At 28.1% G+C, this 27838-nt stretch overlaps 2 protein-coding genes across 4 annotated transcripts; one reads left to right on the top strand and one right to left on the bottom strand.

Moving 5' to 3' along the window:
- Positions 1-588: 588 nt before the first annotated feature.
- LOC132927908 (exosome complex component RRP42) lies at positions 589-2926 on the top strand. The gene is made up of 5 exons (XM_060992483.1): positions 589-850; positions 989-1185; positions 1251-1426; positions 2291-2625; positions 2708-2926. The coding sequence occupies exons 1-5, from the start codon at positions 794-796 to the stop codon at positions 2810-2812; spliced, it is 870 nt and encodes a 289-aa protein (XP_060848466.1). The 5' UTR covers positions 589-793; the 3' UTR covers positions 2813-2926.
- LOC132927885 (Y+L amino acid transporter 2) lies at positions 2621-27838 on the bottom strand. Of its 3 annotated transcripts, none has more exons than XM_060992472.1 (13): positions 27597-27838; positions 15469-15607; positions 10263-10485; positions 9153-9268; positions 8942-9067; positions 5498-5597; positions 5380-5424; positions 5096-5219; positions 4347-4450; positions 3898-3994; positions 3680-3829; positions 3431-3608; positions 2621-3346 (listed from the first exon to the last, which is right to left on the bottom strand). In XM_060992472.1, the coding sequence occupies exons 2-13, from the start codon at positions 15602-15604 to the stop codon at positions 3273-3275; spliced, it is 1473 nt and encodes a 490-aa protein (XP_060848455.1). In that variant the 5' UTR covers positions 15605-15607; positions 27597-27838; the 3' UTR covers positions 2621-3272. The 3 variants fall into 3 exon arrangements, with proteins under 3 accessions (XP_060848455.1, XP_060848448.1, XP_060848460.1); XM_060992465.1 differs by lacking the exon at positions 27597-27838 and adding an exon at positions 20172-20340; XM_060992477.1 differs by lacking the exon at positions 27597-27838 and adding an exon at positions 15668-15686.

Genomic DNA, 27838 nt, shown 5'->3' with positions numbered 1-27838 from the left:
TGCTGAAATAAAATAAATAAATATAACTATAATAGTATATTAGATCGATATTCACTCGTGACTTGCCAATTTTTTTATTTTTTTAAATAATTATATTTTACATTAATGAACTCATTAATAAAGTGATGAATAGACTGCAATTTCTTATTATACTACACTCTACCGGCTCTACATCATCATTTTAAATTTATTTGCATTTTTAAAACTAATTTTATTTTTGAATTTTTATTTTCGTTTTTTTTTGTCAAAGAAGATTGAGCCATTGTGGTTTTACTTAAGTATTTATTTGGGGTAGGACGTCGTCATACACGCCAGCTTTCTAATGGGTTTACTATAATTTTTTATATTTAGTATTTTAGTGAACAATTACAATTTTAAACCCGTAGCGTTGTCAATATTGTCTAGAATTATTAGCTAATGCAAGAATATGAATACCGCTGATGCGGTTTCATGATGTGGCCTGTGGGTATCAACCACGATTAAAGATAGTACTATCTTTAATCGTGGTATCAACTCTAAACATGTGAACTTTTTGTCATTGGATCAATTCGACAAATCTGTTTTATGATGTTTGTATTATCAAATATCAATGTTAATCTTTGACATGTGCTCAAGGCACGGCTTTTACAATTTTACCGTTTCGAATACAAATCTTTCGAGATACTGAACTATTGAAGAGATACTATTACAAATCAGTACTTATTAGTTATTCAATAGTCGTAAAGGTAAAAGATAAAAGTTTATTTTTCGAATTAATCGTATAGCAAAAGTTAGTTATTGACTAGTACAAACAATGAGTTTGGTATCGTTGAACGAGGCGGAAAAAGTGTACATTATTCACGGAGTCGAGGTAATTCTAGTTGTATAAAAATTTATTTGCGTTTCCTGAGTGTCAGTCTTACTCATCATTCAATGACACGAAAAATTTAAATGGGCCTCTAAAATTAAAAAACATGAAAAAACTAGAACAATGTCAATATTGTTTTAGGAAAATTTTCGATGCGATGGACGCAGTCGACAAGATTACAGACCATTGGAATTGGAAATGGATATTGTGAGCAATGCTAATGGGTCAGCACGCTTGCGATTAGCCAACTCCGATATTTTAGTATGCGTTAAAGTTGAAATTGACACCCCACTTCCTGAAGCGCCCAAGGATGGTAAAATAGAATATTTTGTTGATTGGTAATTATTCTCAGATATTCGTAAATGTTTACTAAATGGTGTGTAAAATACTTTGTTTTTTGTAGCTCGGCTAATGCAACTCCAGCATTTGAAGGACGTGGTGGTGAACATTTAGCTGCTGAACTCAGTCGCTTTCTTTCATTAGCTCATAGCCCAGTATTTAACTTGAACAAATTGTGTATTGTTCCTGGACAATCATGTTGGAAATTGTTTGTCGATGTTCTGATCTTAGAATGTGGGGGTATGCTTCATACTAATTTACTTATTTTATTTAATCATTGTAAAAACGGCATTATTACACTTAGTGATTGAATTTATGGTTATTTGATTTTACAATATATTTCTTAATATAAAACAAAAAAAGTACACATTTCATAAATATCTAAAGGGTTTTTTTCGTGGGACCAATACAATAATTATATCATATTTTTAGAATAAAAACTATATCAATTTAGGATTAAAGTTTTACAAATTTATATTGTTTTTAAAAGATAATATTATTTTTGTTATAATTCATAGTTTAAACCCAATTTTAGACTTTTGAATTTTGATTATGAGTATGAGTATGAGTATTTTCAATAAAAATTTTTTACTCATTATAAACTATCTATTTTTTTAATTTTATAATATAAAATTATTTATTTAATATTATAAGTAGTAATAACACTAAGTATTAAATAAAAATAAAATAGGGTATTATTACAATACTATAACAGCAGTTTCTTTACATAACACATTCACTACTTAATTATATAATTTTAAGTACTCTTAGTTTTTAATTTAATATTTATATGTTATGTGATAATATTAATTTATTATTATTTGGCAATATTTAAATATCTTTTTAAAGGACTTTCCTTTATAAATTATTAAAATAAAATATTTAGTACTTCAAAATATTTTTGATTTCATATTCCTAAGCAAAGCAGAATATTTTTTTGGATTAATTTTTTTGTGTAAAAATTATTTTTGAATGAGTAATTAATTAGATATAGTATAAGAGTAGTGTTAGAGTTATAAATGCTTATTTATAATATATTTATTCATAACTTAATGAATTGATTATTGTTGTACATTTTTTAACCATAAAACATTTATTTAAAAGGAAATTTATTTGATGCTGTATCATTGGCTGCTAAAGCGGCTTTATGTAACACGAGTTTACCAAATATCGTGGGGACATATGAGGATGGCCAAAATATCGATCTCCAGATATCTGATGATCCATTTGATACTAAACCACTAGACGCGAGTGACTTACCTGTTTTAGTGTCTTTGTGTAAGATTGGCAACAGTTACGTGGCTGACCCTACTATAGAGGAAGAAATATGTGGTGCAGGATGTATTGTTGTATCTGTTACGCCCAAAGGTAATGTAACAGCCGTATTAAAAAAAGGAGCCGGGAGTTTTATGCCGGATACGTTAAACGAGATCATTATGGTAATAGCATTAGTTTATTTAAACTTATAAAACCAAAACTACCAATACATGTATATATATATTACATTCCAATTATTTTTAGTCTGGTTCACACATTGGCATTCTTTTGAACAAAGCACTCAATGAAACTCTTACTCAAGACATGTCCAGTAATGTTTGTAAGCAACAATATGGTTTCCTCAAATGAATACAAAATAAAGTACATAATTTTTCTTTTAATGTAAATAATATTTAATATAAACATTTATACATTTTGTAATACTGATTGACAATAAAAATTAAAAAAAAATGAAAAGTAAAACTGTAAATTTTTATATATACTCTGTCCAGCAAGAGTATATGCCAATTCTGTGTATCCCCATGTGGTGACATCTTGCCATCCAGATCAGTTTTACAATGGTAGGGTGTTGCGATGGGTTTCTTAAAAGAACCGATTTTTATCGAGCCGCGGAGTATTTTCTCCTTGGACAGAGTATAGTAAGTAGCATAATAAAAAAATCATGTCTTTAAAACTAAAATAAAAACATGAAAGTAAATTAAGTCTGGAAAATTTAAATGTTTTCAGAGAAAATGTTTTAGGTGAACACTTAAAACCGTTAAAAATCAATAATTGACAAGTAGATCATAAAATAAAGAAACCCATATCATTATTCCCAAATGTCTTCTTCTTTTTCTTCTTTGGCACTAACAAACAACTTTTGGATGGTGAATGTCACATGCTCTGTAAAATAGAAAATAGAAATATTAAAGTGAAGAACAAGGTTAGTTAAAGGAGTTTATAGTTAGTAAAAATTTCAAAGCTTACTTAATGTGTTTTGGAACCACACAGGCTTAGTTTTCCAAACTACACATAGATAGTATACTGGAATGCCTAACAAGGTGATACCAACTCCCATGCCAACTTCAAAAGGTCTTACATAACATGGCAAGACAATTAAGAATAATGACACTATTACATACGTGATTGGGATCCAAAGGGAAACCTAGAATTGTTAACATAAACATTATATAATTTAGATTTTAATGTGTACATTTTTTATTTCTGTCATCGTACCTTAATTGGCCTGTTGATGTTTGGACGCTTCCATCGGCTCCACAATACTGATGATACTGATAGCATCGTGAAGAACGCTTCTACAATACTTGAATATGTTATAAGCATATCAACATCACTTGTAAAGAGCATGAGTAAAGATAAGATGTTCTGAAACAGCAATAGGTTATAGTTGGAAAAGTATCAAAAACAGTAACTAAGATGCTTGCTTATCTTACCAAAAACACTAGAGATGGAGTGGGTGTGTACCTTTCCACATTGATGTGTGACAAAAATGATGGGAAGTGACCGTACCGCGCACCGACAAAGCACATTCTGTAAAGCAAAAAATTATCTAATTTTAACAACAATTAATTTTGTCAGAAAATTATTAAAGGCAAACTAAATTGAACAAGTGATTTTTTTTAAAAATTAATTATCTAATTTAAGATGTTAGTTAAAATGATTGTTTTTTTTTTTTTTTTTTTTTTTGAAGCAAAGAAACGTTTTATTATCAGTAATTAACTTACTGTTGGTGTACGGTGTACCTATTAGTTATGTTGGCAATTTATTATTTATTAAAATCTACTCGTTCAAAGTTATAGGAAGGACAAATCTTAAGTTTTGATATCCCAACTTGTTAATGTTTAGTCATGGATAGCATGTAACAGCCAGAACTTTAACCTACCTGGATGAAGTCATGATGTGAACACACAGACCGCCAAATGCCGATAGGGCAACCATCAATGGCATGATCCATTCGAACGAACCCATTGCTAAATGACCAAATGTCTAAATAAAAACATATTATTATTGGTCTATATTATACCATAATTACATACTGCATGGCAAATTAATTGTAATAAAAAAATAATTTTTACATTAAACACATTGTGAATTTATTCAATTATATTATCTTCATTTTCAATGTTTCAATCTAAAACAGGCTATCTTTATGAAAATATAAATGTAAAATATTTATGCTATACTTATTTATTAAAAACATACATATCTAGAACAACAGTTAATACAAGATCATCAAAGTATGGGGTATATTATTTGGCTTTTTATTAAGTTTACAACATAAACCTTTTTACTCCATAAGAATCACCACAATACTTGTCTTATACACCTAATATTTTCAGTAAATTGAATAACATATTTTATGAAAATAAAATTATGGGTTGCGATTAAAAAAAGTTACCTAAAAATCTAAGGCATTTTAATAAAATTATTTTTTCAAAACTATATATTATGTGAGTGTGTATACCAATATTAAATTCTTAAATTATGTAAAAAAAAAATAGAAATAGACTGCGAGGTACATAATAGTGAGGAGCGTCTAGAAGTTGTAGTTGATTGGAAAACATAATATCTATTACTATTAACCATTAGGTTTAATACAATATGTAAAAAAAATTAAATTATATTACTCACAACTGCAATTGCTTTAGTCGTCACCATGTCATGCGGCGTCAGAACGGCCAAGTAAGCAACGTTGGCCAACACGTAAATAATGGTCACCAATGGCATGGAAATGTAAATGGCTCTTGGCAGGTTCCTATGAAGACAAAATCGACGTATCAGTATTATGTAAGTAATACCTCATCTACAGTGGCCAGCCAGCTGTCTCGGTAAATCATGAGTGTCACAGATAAAAATAAGAGGACCGACTACACGCCGGCTGAATATACTAAGAATCGTAGTAATGTCATACTCACACGTAAGGGTTCCTCAGTTCTTCGGTCATGAAATTCAAATAGTTCCTTAAAATGAAAAAAAAAATAACGATTATCGATGCATCCGTTAGGCCTCCGTTGGGTAAGTAAAAAATCTCACCATCCTGAATACGAGTATATCCCGGAATAAACGGAGACGGCCAATCTGCCGGGGTCTGTGACCGATCCTTGCCAAGGGTTCATGAATTTGGAAAATCCATCTGTGCATAAATCGTGGAACATTAATTATAAACTATGATAGTCATTATAAAAGTAATAATAAATTATTGTAAATACATGTGTATTGTCTTATGTATTATATAACACTAGTGGCGTACGCAGGATTTTTTTAAGGGGGGTGTCAAAAATATATAACTATATATGTCATAACTATACGTGCGAATTGACTTTTTTTTTTTAGTCATTGTTTCATAATTTGAGTAGATACTTATTTTTAAGGGAGGTGTCATATCTCCCCGACACCCCACTGCGTACGCCACTGTATAACACAATCAGTGGCGTACACATACTAGTGGTAAGGGTGGCGGTTCACAAATCTTCTAACTAACAAATTATATTTTTATAATGAAAATAATTAAAAACTGAAATAACTAGGTAGAGATATAAATAATAATTCATTACCTATGTAAATAATAAACATAGTATTATAAACAAATACCTTGCGTGCAATTTATTGTTCATTTAAAAATAAATATTGATTCGTAGCATTAGTACGAACTACAAATTAATAAAAATACATTGGTAACAATCATAAATTCATAACTATGATCTATGTATGGTATGTTAATTGTCAAAGAACGAACTAACAACGCATAACGTTCGCGTTTGTAAAAAAAATAGGAACTTGATTCATGTTCAAGTCCATTTCTTGAAAATTGAACGTGTTCTTTTTCATCAGTATGACAGTGCTTATAATCATTTTTGGTTTATCTTTATTTGGAAATAAAATTAGGGTACTAGTTGGTTGTTTGATAACGCCCTGCCTCCAAGTGATCTACGTCAACCATGGATAAATATATAATAATATAACATATTTTAATTATACCAAATGTGAGATATTAGTTAATACGCAATACCATATTATAACCATAATATAATAAGCTATATCTAGTGTAAATCGAATAACTAATATAAATAATTTCCATAATCCATTGTAACTTGTAAGCAGTACAATAAATATTATAATATATCAAAAATGCGAATAATTTAAAAACTATAGGTAGGATGTAGTCATATAGATGGATGCAGATGTTCGCGTATAATATAGTAGGCGGGTAGGTATTTGGTGTAGGTATCAGGACGGACACGGGGAAAGACGCCATGCAGACGTCTACCTACCTACACAATAAACTTTTGTCGCATACAACGTGTTTATACTTGTGCTGTATACAGAGTGATTCTCTAAGCATGCTCATCCCATTTTTTATTTAATAATGAATTTATCCAATTTTTTGATATTTTTAGTACTACAAATGTCCCGTGGAAATATAAACTTCTATTTGTCAAATACTCAAATGAGCCTGCTTCTCTATGATATTGTATATTTTTTTGAGTTATTTAACTTTGTGCGCTAAGGGTTAAGCTCATGATAATGTACTTTGAAACTATTGGGGCAATGGCGTCTTAAATATTTTAGTATTAATCTATCAACATTTATAATTTTTAAAAATGGTTCAAGTATAATAAACACTATAGATTTAATATTACGACGTCTATTTTAAAAAATGTTTAAGCCTTGTTAACGTTTTAAATTTGTAATAACTAAATAACTATATACATGTTCAAATTTTGAATTATCCACTGGATATTTTACAAAAAAAAAAGGAAGTTCTCATTTGGAAAACAAGTTAGTATCAGCATAGGGCACTCCTTAAATATAAAATAAAATCTAAAAAAAAAAAAAAAAGGTGGGCAAGTGGATATTATCGCTCTGCTGTATAGTAGACATGGAGATGAGTAGGTCACTATAATGGATGTGTTAAATTTGAATGCAATGGCAGGTATCATTGTATACGAAAAACGATTTTGAACGGAGATGATTTGTAAGTCTAGGATAATTAGTAGAATATATTATATTATTACCTATATTTAAATTGTAAAATATTGTTATTTTATTCGATTTCGTAAAAAAAAATTTCATACGCTCATAAAATGTTTTCTATATTGACGCTGGAGTTTTTTTTTACTGTTATTTGAAGAAAAAGTTATGGAGAACTTTGTGTTGGGGTTTTTAACCTTAGATATAAATCACAAAAATTTTATGAATTTTCAACTTCAAAATTCCTTGCAAATTTTCTCGATTTTTATATATTTTGTAAACATTTGAACTTTAAATGCTTATAAACAAAAATTGTGACTAACGATTTTTGATTTTTTTTTACTACGATAAGTACAACTTATAATAAACCTTGTATTAAATTTTAAAGATTTTTTGGAAAATTTTTTTTATCGGCATTTTAAGAAAACAAATTTAGAAAAATCGAAAATTTCAATAGTTTAAAATTTAATCGTAATTAGATAACGCTAATTTAAAAATTAAATGAAAATTTCAAGTATTTACAATGATTCGTTTTTAAGTTACAGCAAAATCAAAAAATCGATTTTGTCAAAAAGTGGTTATGCGTAAAAATTCCCGTTTTTCCGTTATTTTTTCAGGGTTTTTCCTGACGCTTTTGAAAACTACTGGAAATTTTTTACTTTTGACCACCCAAAGTACCAACTAGATTCAATTTCCTTTTCAAAGAGAGGCTGAAGTCAAAAAATCAAAGCACTATTACTACTCCAAAACGTGATGACAGACGTCAGACACACAAAAAAAAAATAATAAAAACACATATCATTAAAATCAATACATTCATCACACCGTTCAAAATCTAAAATATAATAGCTATTAAGTGTATTAAAAAAATGCAAAAATCAGAATTTGAATAGATTCATTATTAAATAAAAAATGGGGGTGTGTATGCTTGGCGAATCACCCTGTAAACAGCTATAAGACTCTCAGTCCGAAGCGGGAGTTTGCAGTGCGCAAACGGCAACAATAAATATTATTATTTAAAATAATTTAGTAAACATTATGATCGGATGTACATTTATTTTATTATTCATATTTAGACATCTATATGATTGTGTAGATTTATACGCTTATTCGTGAAAAAAAAAATGTACACCTTACAACAATTTTATTGATTAAATATGGTAAAAATAAAAATATATATTTTTGGCGTTTCTCCGATATATTCGACTTCCGCAGTCCCACCTATATACCCACGCATACTATCGTTGTCAATAAATAATTGAACGAAATTTTATATTTCCGGGGACGGTACTGTATTCGTTTTTAAATCGATGATCCATAATTAAAATACATCCAGATGATTTGTTTTGAAATTATATCGAAAAAAGAAACAATTCTATTATTTTAAAATCGGACAGACGGTGTAGTACACGAAGTTATCTGTCTACACTATAAAAGTCGCCAAACCTGATTGATAATTACAACACATGAGTGATAATTAACTATATAAATGTATATTATACTGACTCCTGCACAGGAAAACGCCGCCGCATACGATGATCAACACCAGAGCCGATATCTTGGTGAACATGAACACGTTTTGAACTTTAGTGGTGGCTTTGACGTTCCAACAGTTGATGAAAGTTATGAAACCTATATAATATTCATGCACATCGACGACGATATTATAATGATCAATATTTCAACGTGGCGCCCATTGCACAGCAGATATACTTACAAATCACGGCGGCCGCCAGGAGTCTGACCGCCTGGTCCGGGTTGTCGCAGTCTGGGAAGAAAGGTTTGATCACGTAGTTGGCGAACGTCAATCCCATGATGGCGTTGGTGGTGGGCCTGCACAGTGCAAGCAAATAGATGTAAGACGACGTTAATCCCGGACGGGCGGGAAAGCGTTAATTATCTGGACGGGATTCGACAAGGGCGTGTGTGGTGCGGGTAGGACCTAGACCTAATGTTGGAAACTTTCGCATAAGCACTGCAATAAACCAGAACTTTATCAATGTTTAGTAAATAATGTTTACTGCTCGCCCAATGGAATAGTAGAATGGAAATATGGATTGGCTAAATTCTACTTCAATAACCTACAGTAGAAAAACCATTTTTAAATTAATTTAAAAACGAAAACAGCAAAAATCGTTTACTAGTTGTATAAAATTTGACAATAACGTGAGTAACCGTATTTAAATTTAGTATCGTACTAATTTTAATTATAGTCAACAATAGGTAGTATTACTAGCATTGCAAGTAATAATGCAGTTAATTTTTAATCAACAAAACAAACAGAACGAGAAGGCGTCTATATCTAGCTCTTACACCTATAGGTACTTCTTTTTTTCGGATTTCTAAGTCTAATTAATATTATATCTTGTAAAGTAAATAATAATAGAAATATAGAAAGTTGGTTTTAAAATCAAGGTATTTAGAACAATCCAGTAGACAGGGTGTGATGCAAATACAATTTGTATTTATCATAATCGTATATTATATTGTGTACTACGGATATTCTATCCCGCCTAAAATAAATAACTACACAGTTTCGTCTATATAATATAATATGACGTATAGTATATCCAAGTACAGTAAAAACTATTTATAACGAAACTCGTTACAACTAAAAACTCTATAATATAACGTAAATATTACATTATAATGGTTGGTTTGATTTATAATTTATTATATAATTCTTATGCCCTCTCTATTACGAAAATGCTCTACACCTAACATAATAATTCTTTTGGTCCCTTCAAATTCGTTATAGAGAGTTTTCACTGTATATCTAACAATATCATGCACATCTTATAATGTATATTTAATTCGATATACTTACACAAACACGAGCATGGCATCCCATAGGTAGAGGAACGCCGGCAGCGGTCCGAATCCTTCAAACAGGTACGTGTAGTCGCCGCCCGACCGCGGTATAGACGTTCCCAATTCGGCGTAACACAGTGCGCCGATCATGGACAACATGCCGCACATGAACCACATGGTTAAGCTGAGGCCGACCGATCCAGCTTCGTTCATTACGCCCGACGGTGAGATGAATATACCTATAAGTATTGCATACATATTACATACACAAATATTAAAAAAAGGTCCAAAGCACTTGGGTAAAATCTTTCCATTTTTTGTTCAAAATTTATATAATTTATAATTTATTAATATTAAATGTATTGGGCTGCATACAATAAACATACAATTTCACGACATTCAAATTCCGGCTATTACTCAGTGGCATATTCAGGAGGCGTAGGCGTGGAGCATCGGAGGGAGAATTCTAATCATTAGATACTGTCATGTTATATTATTTACTGAAATTGTTGTTGCTCATTACTTATTTAGCTACATTAGTACTCCCTCGCCTGGATAATAGTCCTTCATCACTGTGATATGAAATATATATAATTTTAATAAATTACACGTATGTAATATTATTTAATTGATTTAACTTTCATAGAAGTTGCTGCTATAGAATAGAGTAATTTGTGATTTGATAATATATTAGATAATTTATATAGATAATTCAATATTGTGATAAAAACAATAGTAGCCTATAGGAATTGGTGGCAGTAAAATGGAGCTTCTGAATACATTTTATTTATATCGTATATATACTATATATAGTATATAGAAAGTTGTAACAGCTAGCGATCAATCCCATAACCTATCCATGTAATATACATTTCTCTATGAAATCCTAAAAATTATTTTTTTTATTAAAACTTAATACATAATGTTTAATAAATAAATAACAAATTTAATATTTTAAAATTAGTATTTAGCTAGCCCTGCTGAGAAACTGCGGGTGTAACAATAATACTTAAATTTGTTCACAAAACCTTCTATTACAATGTCCACACTATCGTGAGATTTTAAGTTAAGGTCATATAACTGATTAAACATATTATTCTAAATATTAATATTTTGCTAACTCTTTGTTATATCTACACCGCGAATTTCCATGAATTTTATTAAATTCATAAACATACGTTTTTTTGGGAATATAAAATATTTATCATACATTTTTAATAAGAAATAATGAAAAATATTTTCGAGCATTTTTTGATTGTATGGTAAACTAATTAGGTTGTAAAATGGAGAAGGGGAATTGTACGCTAAAATGTTAACGATTTTCTCATAGAAAGAAAAACAAATAGATTCAAAAGCCCAAATTTTTTAGAATATTATTATTATTAAATATTACTTCTTCTCTTTGTTTAATAATAAGTTGCTTCAACATAAACAATTAACTACAATGTACAATAGGTACGATTAATTTAGTATGACAATGAAATCTCTAAAGGTCAAGCATATTAACGATTTAATTCGATATACTGTACATCGAATTAAAATGTATATCACAATAATATATTCATATACATTGCATACGTCTGATAAGACATTGTTTATTTCATGCTTGGTATGACGTGGATACGTGATGCACTATGTTCTATTGTAGCACGTATTATAAGAACACGTATTATAGTTAAACACATAGCGCATATTTTTTACGATAATTATAATATTATAATGGTATAATAGTAAGTAATATAATTTCAAAAATAATATTTTTATGTAAATACTGTTCCGAGTTAAATTAAATTTTTCTTTTTTAACGTTTAACATAATGTGCTGTATCCCTTGTAAAATCCACCATAAAATACAGGAGTTTTTAAATATGGCTGTTGTAGATTAGTCAAGATTATAAATAATAATGAAAATTACACTTATTAAAATAGCCACGTTAAGAAGGCTTAAAACATTGAGTTTAATTTTTATCTCCATGTTTCAACCATTATGATAATATTATTAAAATTTAGATATATTATAATCTAATACGAGTATATTAATATTAAACCAAATTTAAAACATAACATAATCTGTGTTTTATCAGAAATTTTTTTTAATATTATTATTTTTATATAAGTTAATAAAGAATAAAAAAAGCTTCTGATTAACATGAGCAATATATATATATATATTTTTATAATTAATATGATGGGTTATATTCTGAAATTCAATAATGCTATAATTTACCATAATGTGGTAAAAAAAAACTTTTTGATACATGCTCTTCCAATATTTAATAGTATATATGAAAATTGACAAATTTCTTATTTTATATGGTTGTAAATTGCATTTTATAAACGATTTTTTTGCTTTTAAAATACTTGTACCGGAAGAAGGTACTTTTATTTTTAAATATTTTTTTTTTAAATTGAGTATCCAAATCCACATATTAGGAGAAGGACCGGAAGAAAACGGTTAACTCATACACATATTTTCTTTGTTATTCTTTTAATTAATTAGTTGGTACTGATTTCACACAAAATATTGTTTCGTAGAGTTTTTCGGTACTAAACTACTAAATTACCTTACCGTACATAGTACACGGTAATCATATCAATTCATAACCTACATAATTATATCACCATGCATATAAACGTAATTCAGCTAATATATTGTGTAGCTATATGAGTTAAATTGGGTTCTAGAACTCGTACCTAAAATGTTTGTGATGTCGATGTTTAATCAAGAACAAATATTAAATAAGTGCCTTGTGGACAATAATTTGAAATTGTTATTAATAAACTATATAACTGATGATATGAATTTAAAAACGTCTGATGCTAATATTAGGTGGTTTTAGGAACCTTAAATAAATTGAATGAATAATGAATAATATTACTTATACCCATAAGGTAACTATTATTCAATGTAGAATTGTAGAAAGAATCGTGTTATTGGTATATACAGCTAAAGATCATGACATATTTTATAAAAGTAAATATCATTGATACAGGAGCACACAAAATTAAATACAATTTAAATTCATTAATGACTATACCGCAATAAATATGAACTTTAACATACTAATATTAATATTTGTATGTTTGAAAATATACCTATACAAAATAAAGTATATATTCACTTTTAATAATAATTGTATAAGTGCTCCAAGACCATGCCAAGGAAATTATGTAGCATCATTGTAATACAATATACTCGAGGTATTGCTTCTCATTGGATAATTAATGTCGATTACACCTCAAGGCTAAACATAATATTTAATGATGTAAATATCTCGTTATTATGGATAATATTTAGGATAAGGAAATAATAGGCTTAAAGGCGAATTAGGAAAATATAATTGATAGAAAAGCCGGCCGGTCAGTACAGCTGATATATTGTCGACCATTATATTACCAGTATTCGTTTTTTTTAGATAACAGTTCAAAATCCACAGTTAAACTTATAACAAGTCTGCAGAAGTTTGGGTCCTTGAGGAGTCGTTAAAAATCGTCACAAACTCACCATTCATAACCATACATTTTAGACCGTTCAATACCACATACATTTGATTGTCAGTTAAAATTTAAACATTTATTGTTATTAACCAAATTGTGGTAAAAATAATTCAACATAATATTATTATAGTAAGATAAATTAAAGTAAATAAAATAGTTAGGTAATACTTAGATTGGAATACATTTACATCCTAGTACTTTCAAATATTCTATTACATTAATAATTTCATTACTTATGATTCTGTGGTTTTGATTGAATAGGGTTAACTGCAGGTGTGTGGTTATAAACGATAATGCAATTTTAGATGAATGAGTGGGTTATTGATACATATCAGTGGGCAATTTAAACAATGATCTTTTTTTAAAAGTGATGACAATTGGCGATCGTTGGGCCCTTGGACATTGGTGACTCAATAATTTCAAAATTCATTGAATAAAGTACATAATCTATTAGGTAAAATAAACTATAATTTAAATATTATAACAACTAACAACTATCTGCATGTGTACCTGTAAGTATTTATGTATTTATATATATAATCTTTTTTTTAAACAACATTTTTTAGATTGATAGATTTTGGGGTTTGTCTATTTAGGCTAATAATCGATTTTTAAGATATTAAAGATAACAGTTAATATTCTTCCATTATAAGCTGTAGTTTAATTTATTTCTATAAATCTATTTCATTTTATGTGCAAATATTTCACGATTTACAATACAGGGACTACGATATACTTATAGTATAGAAATTCCAATGGTTATTTTTTGAATATTTTAAATGAAAGTTTTTCAAATTATATATACGCCATTATACATTATAATAACTTTATCATTTTTTAAATTTATTTTAAAGGTATGTAATATTTAGTCAATAGATACAGTAGATAAAAATAAATGGTTGTTTCTAAAATATTTTAAAAATACAATTAAAACTCATTAATAATAGATAGAGTAAAGATAATTGCATATATTTAGTAAAATAAAATCAGAACTGAAAGGACACGTGTAGTGCAAATAAAATGTTATTATGATTAACGATATTATTCATGGTCGTATATACAGTGACCAAAGTTTAATTAAGATCAATAATATATATATATATATATACAATATACATTAACCATTAAGTGTTAAGACTGAAAAAAAATCACTTAAATTATTATAACGAACGGTATATACGTAAAAAATGTGTGCAATATAATATCTTGAAAGACCTAAAGAGGTTATAAGATTATTAATAAATATATTACATAATTTTTTATGAATATTTTTGTAAAATTGCAATGATTTTCTTGTAAAAGTGTATCTATGTCTTTTTTATTAATAATTGGGTACATAAAATATTTGTTTTATTCCTAAAAATCGATTCTATACAGTTAATGAATATGTTATTCTAGTTGTTACATACAATTAATGCATTCAAAATACACATAGACATAAGAACATTTTTTACAAATAAATAGTGAAGATCAATAGAATCTGTTAATAATAATCAGAAAAAATGTATATGAATAGGTTTAAGTTTATTTAAGTTATTTAATAAATAATATATTAAATTCATTTTAATGTTATTAATAGAGTTTAAAATAATTAAATTATTTTCATATTATTAAAGAATAATTTAACGATTTTAGTTTTAGTATATTTTTTTATATAAAATAAATAAACATAAATTTGTTCTTTTGGGCAGTTTATATGTATTATATATTTAATTATTTACTAACCAGATCCAAATATTATGCCCAAAATGATGGCAACGCCTTCGAGAAGACCCAGTTGTTTTTTGAGCCTGACTCTATCTCCTGTTTCTTCGGGAGTTGAGTCAGTGATTTTGACATTTTCTGATGCTGATGTGTTCATTTTCTAAAGTAAAAATAAGAATAAAATTAATATTTAATTGAAAAATATTAAAATACAATTTACTAAACAAAAGAAGTCGATGCAAGTGTTCAAATGGTTATGAGAGTGAGAATTAAAGTTGCTTATAAAGAGCCATTAAATTACACTATAAAATCGGAGTAAATTATAATATTATCATAATATGATTGTCCACGGTTTATGTTTATCTTAGTAAAAACAGATTTGTCTTTTAAATATTAACGCGAACCATAGAAATCATAATATTCTATAATTGTAAATTCTAAAATATGTTAAGTTGTATTATATGAATATAATAAGTTCAAACCTATAAACATGTACGAATATTGTATGTATACATTTCTATATTTATTGGTCATTGACGATTACTGTTTAAATTCATTATCGCTGAGTATTTGAATATACTGGTAATTATATAATATAATAATACAGGCATACATTCAGTGTAATTAATTTATAGAACAGTTGATTATTTTCCTTAGATAGTTAGATAGCAATACAAATAATACAATTAATTTTAGACACAGAGATTTAACCCTTAAACTTTGTTCACTGTACCAGTATACGTCATACAATATTTTAATAATTTTTTCTTGAGGACGTCATTATCCGTGTATATTGCTTAAACGTAGAATAGCATGCCAAATTTGGAAAATGTATGTTATTAGATTTTATATTGGAATGAATTAACCTATTGCCAAACCTAAAAGTAAGAACAGTATGTATTTATATATTTTAGTGTTGGTCATTGGCGATATAAGAATTCTTAACCGAGCTATGAGAAATTTTAAATTTAAATATTTTACACACTATTAATAACTAGCTTAAAAATTCCAATATTGTAGAATACCTTTCTTACCTTTAGGTTAAGATAACAAGTCAATTCATTCTAATCTACACGTTTTCACAATAACCCATTTCACTCTGTTAATTTAAAAATTAAAATGAATTGACCAATTATAAAATGTAAAGGTTAGATTTTTATCCAGGACATTTTAAAGACTGTTATTGATTTTAAATTTTAAAAAAGTTATGAAAATTTTAAAATTTACAAAAAATAACTATTTTAAAATGTTTATTACTTGATCCGTAATTACAATTTAAATCATCTGAGATGCCATAGTAGGTAATAATAATAATAATAATGCCGTAATATATGCCTTTTATTCTCATTGAATTCATGCACGACTAAAACCGTATAAATGTAATACGCTTCCACTAAAACAGTTTACGTTGCTACGTTTAAGTGTACCAACCGATTTACCTTAATAACTTTTATTCTTTTTGAAATAAGGATATACCTACCGTAATCTTGGTTTGGTTGTAATAGTGTTTTTCGTTTTTATGTATTTTGTACTCTCGGAGTTATTTCTACTGCGCACTTTGAATCAACTAAATCGTTTTAGGTAAATCAGACTTAAATTAAACTAAATTAACAACCGTTTACATGCATTTACTTTGGGAGTAAACTACCTATTCGTAATTCAAATTGAAGTAAATCATCGGTTTATAAGCATATAAACGTAGTAGAATATTAAAGGTAACAAAACTAAATCTATTTTGTGTTGTTAGCATTAAAATTAGATTAAATTGACCTATCTGGTACTAAACAAGATGTTAAAAATATTATATAGAGCATTTCATAAAGTTTTATGTTATAAGGTAATCGAGAGAAACAAAATATAGTGTACAAATGAAGAGAAATGAAATTATTAAAATATTATTACTACCTACATATAATTTTTAATCTTAAATTTATACTTTTACCTAAGCTTACTTAAAAATCAAAAGTAATGAATTTTACGATTAAAATTAATTATACCAGAGCCTTATGGGTATAATTCCTATCATGACTTATCTAACTCGAGTTATTTAGAGATGATACTACAACGTTTTTGATGTGGCTATAATAATTCATTTTATATTTCTAATTTTAAATTTCTGTCAATTAATAATATCCCAGTCTGGTTTGAAGTTATGATAAAAAAAAACATTTTCCATCATCATCTGTCCTCCGAAAATAGGCGAATATCCCACTGAAGCATGACAGGGTTAAGGTTAAAATAACTAGTACTTACTAGTACTAACTGAAACTAAGTATATAAAAAGAATAAGTAGGTACGGAACTTATTTATGAGTCTCAAACGAAATACAAACAATAATTTAAGTTATTTTGAACTAATAAAATTCAATACGATTAATTGTTTGAGCAATGAATGGTCATCATTAAAATAGTAAACAAAAATAAGCTACAAGATGGCCAAGACGCAATATTAAAATATGACTTACGGATTTAATTAACTTAACACTAATATAAACTCGCATAAGTACTAATATGCACCATACATATATTACAATTATATAAATACACAGATAGATAGCAAAATATATAGAATAATGGATAATGGTGTATTCTAACATTTTAACTACTCTAGGAATGTAGGCAGTAAAATAGTTCTATTATAATTTTCTTTTCTTTGTGTATATATTTTGATACATTTTAATTCCATGAATTTTTTAGTAACCTTAACAATCGCCAAGAGTATTATATAAAGTATTAAATTATAAGTTTGTAAGACCAAAAATAAATACATTAGTAGGTAACCATGGCATCGACAGTTACGATTTACGGTAAAAGGTTTGCCTACTATAAGAATAACACGAGAATAAGATAGCATTAGTAGAGATGAGCAGATATTAAAAACAAATACCATAATATTATTTTTATTTACAACTTTATTTATCTAAAAAGGTATATGTATAATATATACAGAAATAGGTACGTCATAAATTGTATTAATTATTCTTACACCTATTGCCTATATTATGTTTACATCGAATGTACATATGTGATATAGTAACTTAAATCAATATATTATACTGTTTATAATTTACGCAAACTTTTTTAAAATAAACTATATGGTTAAAGTTCAAACTTATCAATATTAAGTAACTATTAATTACATACATACCTATTAGTTTTATTAAATAAATATAATAGACAAATATTAAATTGCTTATTATAGTAACTAAAAATTTTGATAATCATGTACAATATATCCAGTGCTAATTTAAAAGTTAAAATTGTAATACATATTATTAGTGACTAGCTATAGTGCTATACCAAGGCAGGACTAAATTAGTGATGTGACGATTGTTGTATATATACGATTTAATGAAGCCAATCGGATTTTGCGAGTTCTTTACGAACTTTTTAAAATATAAAACTATTTAAGATCAAATACGTACTCTTTCAAAAAAAGTTTTATTACATATAAATAATAAGAAATTTTAAAATTAATTTTACTTAAAAATCAATAAATATGTTAAAAAAAACGATATAGGGTATCTCATCGTCTTCATTATTTAATACATTTATACATTTTCCATAACATGTTTTTCACATTTTAAGTTTGGTTGAAGATATGATTAAAAAAAATATTTAGATAGCGAAAATCATAGAATATTTAATGTTTATCTCCAAAAAGTCATATCTAATTTTGTTATAAAATTGATAGTACCTATACATACTATACTATAATATGTAGTAGATACTTAGATTTGGAATTAAATTAATGATTTTTGTCTATGAAAATGATTATCTGTCAATTTTAAACCATATAATATATATATATATATATATATATTAAATTAAAACAAAACTTTTAAACTTTGTATTATTAATAAATAAAATACAGATCACATCATAAATTTATATAAATTATGTTGTATGATAATCATATACACGTCTTTTGATCTTAGTACTTTTTTATAAGTTTAATAAAAATCCAGAATTAAATAAACTAAATTATTATTATATCAAATCCTTAATTAAAAATAAATAATTATATACCTAATGTAAATAATAAATATGCATTAAGTATGGAGATGAATAATTGTTGAAATCAAGTTATTATTGACGTTCATAAAATATATAGCCATTTATTTAGTATCTATATGATGCGCGAGTTAATTTCGTTAACATGTCTAATTTGGTACAAGTTGCAAGCAAAAAATATGTTTAAACACTATAACGTCGTTACACTAACTAAATCCATACAAAATTAATATCATGATGATGATATAAAATTTTTTGATAATTGTTATTTATTTATGTTTTTTTACATAATATAAATAATATCTACACGTAGATTAAAGTAATGGTTTCAATGAATTATGTATACTGATCATAAATAAAATATTATTAATAATGTTGCAATTGAATTTTATTTTTAAGAATACAATTTTATTTTCATTCCATACTTTCTTTAAGAGCAGCATAACACATTTTACATTCAAAATTATTCATCTTACTGTCATTTGTCCGTTGACAATATTATAAATACTTCTCAATGTAATAAAACTTACAAATTTTACTATCATTTTTAACAATTATTCAAATAAATGTATTTTACCTATCTTCATATTTATTAAGATAATATTTAAATTTAATTTATGCTTCATTCTATTCAAGATAACAAATTATGAAGTATTAAAAAAAGAAATGTCTATCACTACTTTATTTCTAATATAACCAAATAATACTTACAATAGTAATTTCTTTCATTTTGGATTTTCAAACTTTCAGTAGCGGTAACAAATAATATATCTATTATATAATAGGTGGCTAAAAATATAAAAAAAAATAACCAAATTCAATTGTATTTTGAACAAACTCGTAGCTTACGGGTAAGCACCACAATCGTATCGAAAAAACTAACATCAAATATAGGAAATAAATTGGCGTGCTAGTTTTTAGAATAATATTATATTATCTATCAGTAGATAAAGAACAAAATCTAATGACCTATGATGGGCATATACAGAGTGGAGACATATGAAATTTTCTGGTTCTTGAGTTTATTAAATATCATAATGTATAATATATATATATATATATTACTTTTGGACGGCCAGACGGAACAAAAGCAATTAATACTTATTATGTTATGTTTATTTATACAATAATTATAATAAATTACTCCGTTCGTCGAAAGAATAACAGTTTTTTCCACCGCAACATCACCTATATCGTTTAAGCTCCACCTATTGAACCACCTGTTGCTAATAACAACCGACAGGCTATACACATTTTATTGTAGTACATAAGCAGTATTTAATATTTATACATTGCATATTATATGTTTTTTGAAGTTTGAACGCGCTCTGTTTTACAAGTGAATTGGTCGCGGAAATGGGGGATATCCAACGGGGAGGCCGTTAAACTTGATCAGTGTATTATATTTTGTAGTAAGTACATGTTCAAGTTTGGAAATTGACTGTAACTTTGCATTCTTGTACGGGGCACTTCATTCAGCAGGTGGTTCCAGCAGTTGAACGTGGGTTGTGGCCGTTGTGGGTTAAGCAAGGTTAAGGTCCACGCACCTGCAGCACACCAGACAACGTTCGAACCCATGTGCCCGTTTATTCCCTCCATTTATTGGTATAAGAAAATCGAATATTCGAATATTGTAATAAATCGTACCGTTTTATTATGTACATTGCACAAGGACACACGATCGCAGTCGCCGAGAGATCGGTTAGGTACGGTATGGCCGGTTTTCGGTTGCTTTTTGTTGTACATGTTTCGAGGAGCAACTCCGATTGTTATTATTGTTGTCTGGATGGATCGACCTCAACAAAAAATAAACTTGATTTTTTTTTTTTATGTACACCTGAGACCCAACTAACTGAATTTTAGTATTGAACTATAATGGACTTATTGAATCCTCAAAATCACCAGTGCCGCGCTGTACGAATGACGATGCTCTCGTTCGTTGACTTTTGTTTGGTATAATATGCAATAAGACACGCATACGGAGAACCAACCGAGTCGTGGGATTTTCGCTGAATTCGATAAACCGCCAATGCTGTTCACCGTGATATGTACATAATATTATAGTAGTATATCAAGTATATGATATGATATGATTATGATTAGCAATAAAATTGCTAATTAAAGTTATCGTAGTTTGATATACATATTACATATTATCATTGCATATTATTTCTGCACGTTTTACTACTGACGAGTTTAGGTTTTATTTGTTTTCTCTCTTCCACTATTGCATATTATCAAGAACAGCGTAGTTTTTTTTTAATACATATAAATATAATATAAATAATTATTAATTAAACGGTAATGATTATTGGGTATAGTTTGTTGAACTTAACACGCTACATTAGACGAAATATATTTTAAAAAGGTATGTTTTATTTATTCATGTAGTTTATGTTATGTAAACTTCTGCCATAGCATAGCATATTAATAAAAAACGGTAATCAAAAAATCGTAAAATATTTTATTTTTGATTTCATAATGGTATATTTTATTTATTTAGAAAATCAAGTTTTTATTATACACGTATGTTTGTGGTCAAAGGATAAAATAGAATGCGTCCTTTGTTATTATTATATATAAACACGGTACAAAACAAAATATTTATAAAAGTAGTTATTTAATTTAATATTATTAATTGTGTAACTTGAAATGTTCAAATGTTAATGAGTACATCTAAAATACCGAGCATTTTTTATTGTTCCTAGTTTCTATGATTAGCAGAAATTTTCTAACAGTTTAAATGGACTTTCCTTACTAATACAACATAAATATTTAAAAAATAATAATAGTAGATAATAAAAATTTGTACTTAATAATAATTATTACTCATTACTTTATTAGTTTGTTATACCATTAGTTTGTCATGATAAATATTCATAGAGGATAAGTGACAATTATAATCATCGCCCTTTATAATATAATATTTACAAGGATTTGATGTTGACACTGTATATATATATACAGTAGAACCTCGATTAACCGTCAGTCTCGGGACCAGAGAGCTTTGACGGATAATCGAAAAGACGGTTAAGCGAGCAACAACATTTTTTTTAAACATACATACATATTATTTATTATTATTTTTTATAGCAATTATTACTTAAAATATTTCTACACAAAGAGACTAAAAACGCGAACGGTCAAGCGAACGAGCACACGTGTAATATTTAACTAACTGACTTTTCAAAAGCAAAATGCGATCAGTATCACAATTAACTGTTTTCATCTCACCCATAAAAAATATATTTATACATATGTATCTACCGCGTATCTAGTAGATATTGCCGGAAAGTTTCGGATTATATATATTATTATTCACTGCAACGCATAAGTAGTCCGTAGTGCAAGTGTGGCCTGACGGTTAACCGAGAAAGACGGTTAATCGGGGGACGGATAATCGAGGTTCTACTGTATAATATAGTAGCTTAGTTATACAAGACGAATAAATTAGCCATCATTAGTATAGACTATATTGTATAGATTAGTCAAATTTATATTGTAATGAAGTGATATTAAAATTTATAAATATGTATATGTAAAGTAAACATAATATTATTAATTGTTAATTTTTAATTTTAGGTAAAAAACTAAAAAGCTGAAATATTTTTAATTATATTTATCAATATAAAACCAATAGTTAATAATCGTGCTAATTAGGTTTTCTAGGGGTTTTCCTCATTATGCGTGTATACTGTATCGGCCGAATGTGTAAGAGGAAAACCCTTCGTTCTTTAATAATTTAATTAAAAAAAATGTCCAACCTTAACCTCTCAATGCTTTAAATGTAAGCTCTAATAATCGGATCTTCATATGATGTTTGGTGATTTACTGTGTTGTGTAAACAAAACCTCGGTCAGTGATACATCTGTATGAAACCCATCCGTCAGAATGAATTTTTGATACTGCCTCGCATTTGCGTTCTATGATCGGCAGACCGTGATTTCGGTTATTGTTAGGTACGTCAAAATCGATGTCTTCCAAAGAAATAGGAGCGTTTACAGCTTATATTTTACCACTGTTGTATTTTTTTTGGCTCGTAAATCGTACCTCGTCAATCTGAATTGGATTCTGTGCATTTCCAACTATTTTTCTTTAGTTTTTAGTTTTTTAGATGGTTGTGCACACTTCTCGGTATAAGTTGAACTAGTCTGTGGCACACTCATTAGTTCTTCCTGTCCGATGTATTATATTTGTTGATCTGTGTGAAAAGTTCCCTTGGAAATTCTAATGTGAACATAAATACGAGTTAAAAATGTGACCAAGTGTTAATCCACTGTTGCTATGTAGGTTCATGTCGGTAAAATGAAGAAAATACTATTTGCCCGTGGGCCGTGACGATCTTGTTGTTGACTGTCTCCTCTTTTTGGACACTAAAAAATAGCCATTCATTTTCCATTATGGCATTTTTTTCGTTTTACCTGCATTTTGATTTCGCATTTAGAACAAGGGACTTTAGCAATCTTTAATAATCCTTTTTCTACTAAAAACAGATATGCACCTATCATCTGATTTCATACTGTAGAAAATAAAACACCATCACAACCATTACAACTATTAAATAACATACAAAACATAGTGTAAATGTAAAATATATTAGAAACGAACATCACGAACCAACTAAACACAGAATCAGAAACTGTCTGTAGATCTGTAGAGCATAATATACGCAGAATTAACATCCAAATATTGGGATATTTTAGGCATTCCACTCTAATCAGTAATCTACACGATTATAATAAATGTTTATAAAGCCTACAAGTAAAATTATCATACCTACATAATATTTTACGACAAGATTACCATATATTATGTACACGCTAATTAATGATAATTTATACTTAACAAAGCAGAATATATTTTATAATTTTATGATAATAATGATTATAGTTTAGTGACTATTTTAAGACGACGCAATACCCGCATGTGTTGTCTTCGTCTTGCAAGTACGTAACATGGCAATTTTACGTTCAGCAGATCACGTTTAGCTCCGTTAGTTTGAAATTAGAGTGATTCGATCTATTACAAAACATAATGGTAAAAACAATATCTGTGTTTGTAAGTTGTTTTTTTACGATTATTCAATATTTTTAAGTGACTTATGAACATTTTTAATATAAAAATCGAATTATCGTAAAAAACCAACATACATAGATAATGTTCATTGTTCTTACCATCAAGTTTTATAATTGGCAGATTCTTTAAACTAACTGATCAAAACATTCAAAACGTACTGAGCGTAAATTTGGTATGCTACGTACTTGTAAGACGGATACAACACATGCGGGTGTGGCGTCCTCTTAAAATTTGCCTTGTTTGGCCTCATATATTTAAAATGTTGTTGATGTTTGGGTATAATTTGTATACACATTAATAATTATCATAATAGAAAAATATATAATATAATCGAGAATATAATGTTATTGCTATATATAATATTTTGAGTTAGAGGTTAGTGCAACTCAAGCCTTACAAATTTAATTCATATACGTAATATGAAAATTACTTACATGTCAAGTATAAATAAAGGAGAACAACCAAAGGGCTTCAATTTCAAATTACACCCTTCTGTTAAAATATAAATATACAACACCTATAATATCATAACATATTCACTAAGAACATTGTTTTATCCATTACTTTACTTTACATTTTTAATAAAAAAAAAATAAAAATAAAAACTATATGACGAATATGGCGTTATTGAACGCATAATTATAGTTAAAAATATTGTTTAACCAAATTTTGAATAATTAATAGGGTACAAATATTTATGTTGTAGAGTAGACAAACATATTTTTATAGGTACAACGTCAATTATACATCAATTCATTTGATGTAATAAATTTACCACAATACATTAATAATACACCTAGTTAAAACATAATATTTAATGTTATTTTTATTCTTCAGGCTTTATATTATTTAATTGTCTATACAACTATATTATAATTTTTGTTTAAAAAATTATATTTTTATTTTTCAATACATTTTAATAAATAAAAAAAGCGCAATATGTAAATTTAATTATTTTAATTGCGTATTTATAGATTTTTATCCCACATTTAGGTACCTTTAAAATTGATGTAATCAATAATAATTATTGTTATTAGTTTATTATATTTTAATAATTTCAGACCATCACTGTAGTTTGCAGAAGTTTCCTTTTCTATTTACCTGATAAAAAAACTAAATTTCAAAATTCACTAAAGGTTACTAAATAATCAATTTATCATATTAAATAATTTTAATTACAAGCTATCCTCTATCCCCTACTTACACATTTTGTTAAGTTGGCACAACAGTGTTGTATTTTTAAATTTTGTTACACTGCAAATAGTCAATAGACGACAAAAATAATTATTTAGAAATTTATTAATTTAAGCTTAAAAATTTAAAGATTTAAAATTATAACAAAACACACAATATGAACCAATTCATATACTATAATTATATATCACGGCTATAGATACTATATACAGCATAGCCGTGAATTATATAGGTACACCTACTGTAATCTGTAAGGATTCAGTGAAGTATAAAAGAAATATATAAATTCGTTCAAAATATATATGTAATTTTTGGTCATCTGAAAAATTGATATTTACGTGTGAAATATCTTTTAAAATAAATGATAATACCTACATGTTGTTATTTTAGTCTATAGATGTTATTCTCTATACTCCAGAGAAAAAATGCTAAGAAATAATTTAGATTTTTTTCTGCATTATACGTTACTGACGGTTAAAGACCTTAATGTTCCTTTCAATTCTATTATGTTACAAGTGTTATTTTTGTTTTAAATAAACGTTAAATTAAAATATTAGTCGTTTTCTATTTAATAAATATGGGTAAAAGGAAGAAGCCATCTACATTACTAATAATTATTCACCTTACACTAGATATAATTCAACTTTGGATTTTAAAAGCAATTATGGCTAATTCATATGTTTGTAGATTCAAAGTTTAAATAATTACCCTATAATTTTGGTGAGAAAATAACACACACATAATATTTTTCTTGGAATGCATAGGTATTACACCTAATATTATACAGTTTGTATTTTTTATTAACAATACAACAATACAAGTATAATGAGTAATGAATAGTAATTTATAATGTGTACACATTTTGGAAACGTACGGCTACGTACACTGCGGTCTACGAGAATTGAGCAACCAAGCAACTGACACACTACAATAGGTGTAGGTACTGGAAAATAATAATATACAGTAAAACAGTCGTCAACCCCTTTCGAAAAAAAACAATATGGGTTGTTGAGGGGTAGAAGTAGAATGCTGATTGCTGATACGTTATGTTATTACCGGGCTATCTGCAGCTATCGGTGACAAATCTTTGAACAACGAGGATTATATCCTAATAATTTATACGATGATAATATAGTCGAAAACAAGTAAATTAAATCAAACGGGGCGGGTGGCGCACGATCAATTAATTACGTCATATCGTGCGGCGTGGTGTGTGTGCTGTGGATTCGGTGTTCTAGGGGAATGTAGATTTATTGTATAGTTCCAGCTTTCGGCGTGTGGTAGTTAGCTACCGGGCATAAACTCGATTTTTAATCCAGCAACAACCATATATCGATTGCGATTAACAACAAACACGTTTCGTTCGACGTACATAAATACAAACTATATGAGGTACAGTTCAAAAGGCTGTTCATGGCAAAACCGTCTATGACGAATTTATTCGAACGACTTGTTTTTTTTTCAAACGTAACTATTGCGGTATCACAGGAGTACACGACATGATCAAATCGCTGTACCCCGAAAATGTACCTTTTTGGCTATTTATAATTACCCACTTATTGGTACCTAACTAACCTACGTGTATAACTAAATAATATCACGTTAAAAATAATACGGCCGGGGCTGTGCGTGTCGCAACGACCGTTGACCCCTACACATCCGGAGCAATAAATACCAAATAGGAAAACCTTTCTACGGGCATTAATTTTTTTTATTTCCGATTAAATTATTTCTCTATTTTGTTTTTCGTATCCAATTGTCTTGGAAAAATACGAACAATATTGCAGTCGGTTACTATAATAATGATATCTATACGAGGAAAACAACATTACTATTTACCGTGTGACGGCGTACTTAAACACTTACCTGCCGCGAAATGGATTTCTATCTTCTTGTAACACTACAACGGTGTTTACAGTCTCCGTGGTGCGGACAGGATTTTAAATTTTAATGCGGTCGCGGTGCAATGACGATAACGAACAGATAACAAAACGCCGCCGCATCGCCAAACGAGACTGTTCGCGTCGCGCCGGTACTCCGTGACACGTGTGTGGTGGGTCTACGTCCGGTCGGCCCTCGCGGCGGCGGCGGCGGCGACGGCGTGTCCC

The sequence above is a fragment of the Rhopalosiphum padi genome, chromosome 1, assembly GCF_020882245.1.
Source record: "Rhopalosiphum padi isolate XX-2018 chromosome 1, ASM2088224v1, whole genome shotgun sequence".
NCBI lineage: Eukaryota > Metazoa > Arthropoda > Insecta > Hemiptera > Aphididae > Rhopalosiphum > Rhopalosiphum padi.
Note: the sequence above shows the minus strand (reverse complement) of the source record. Positions and strands in the feature narration are given on the sequence as shown.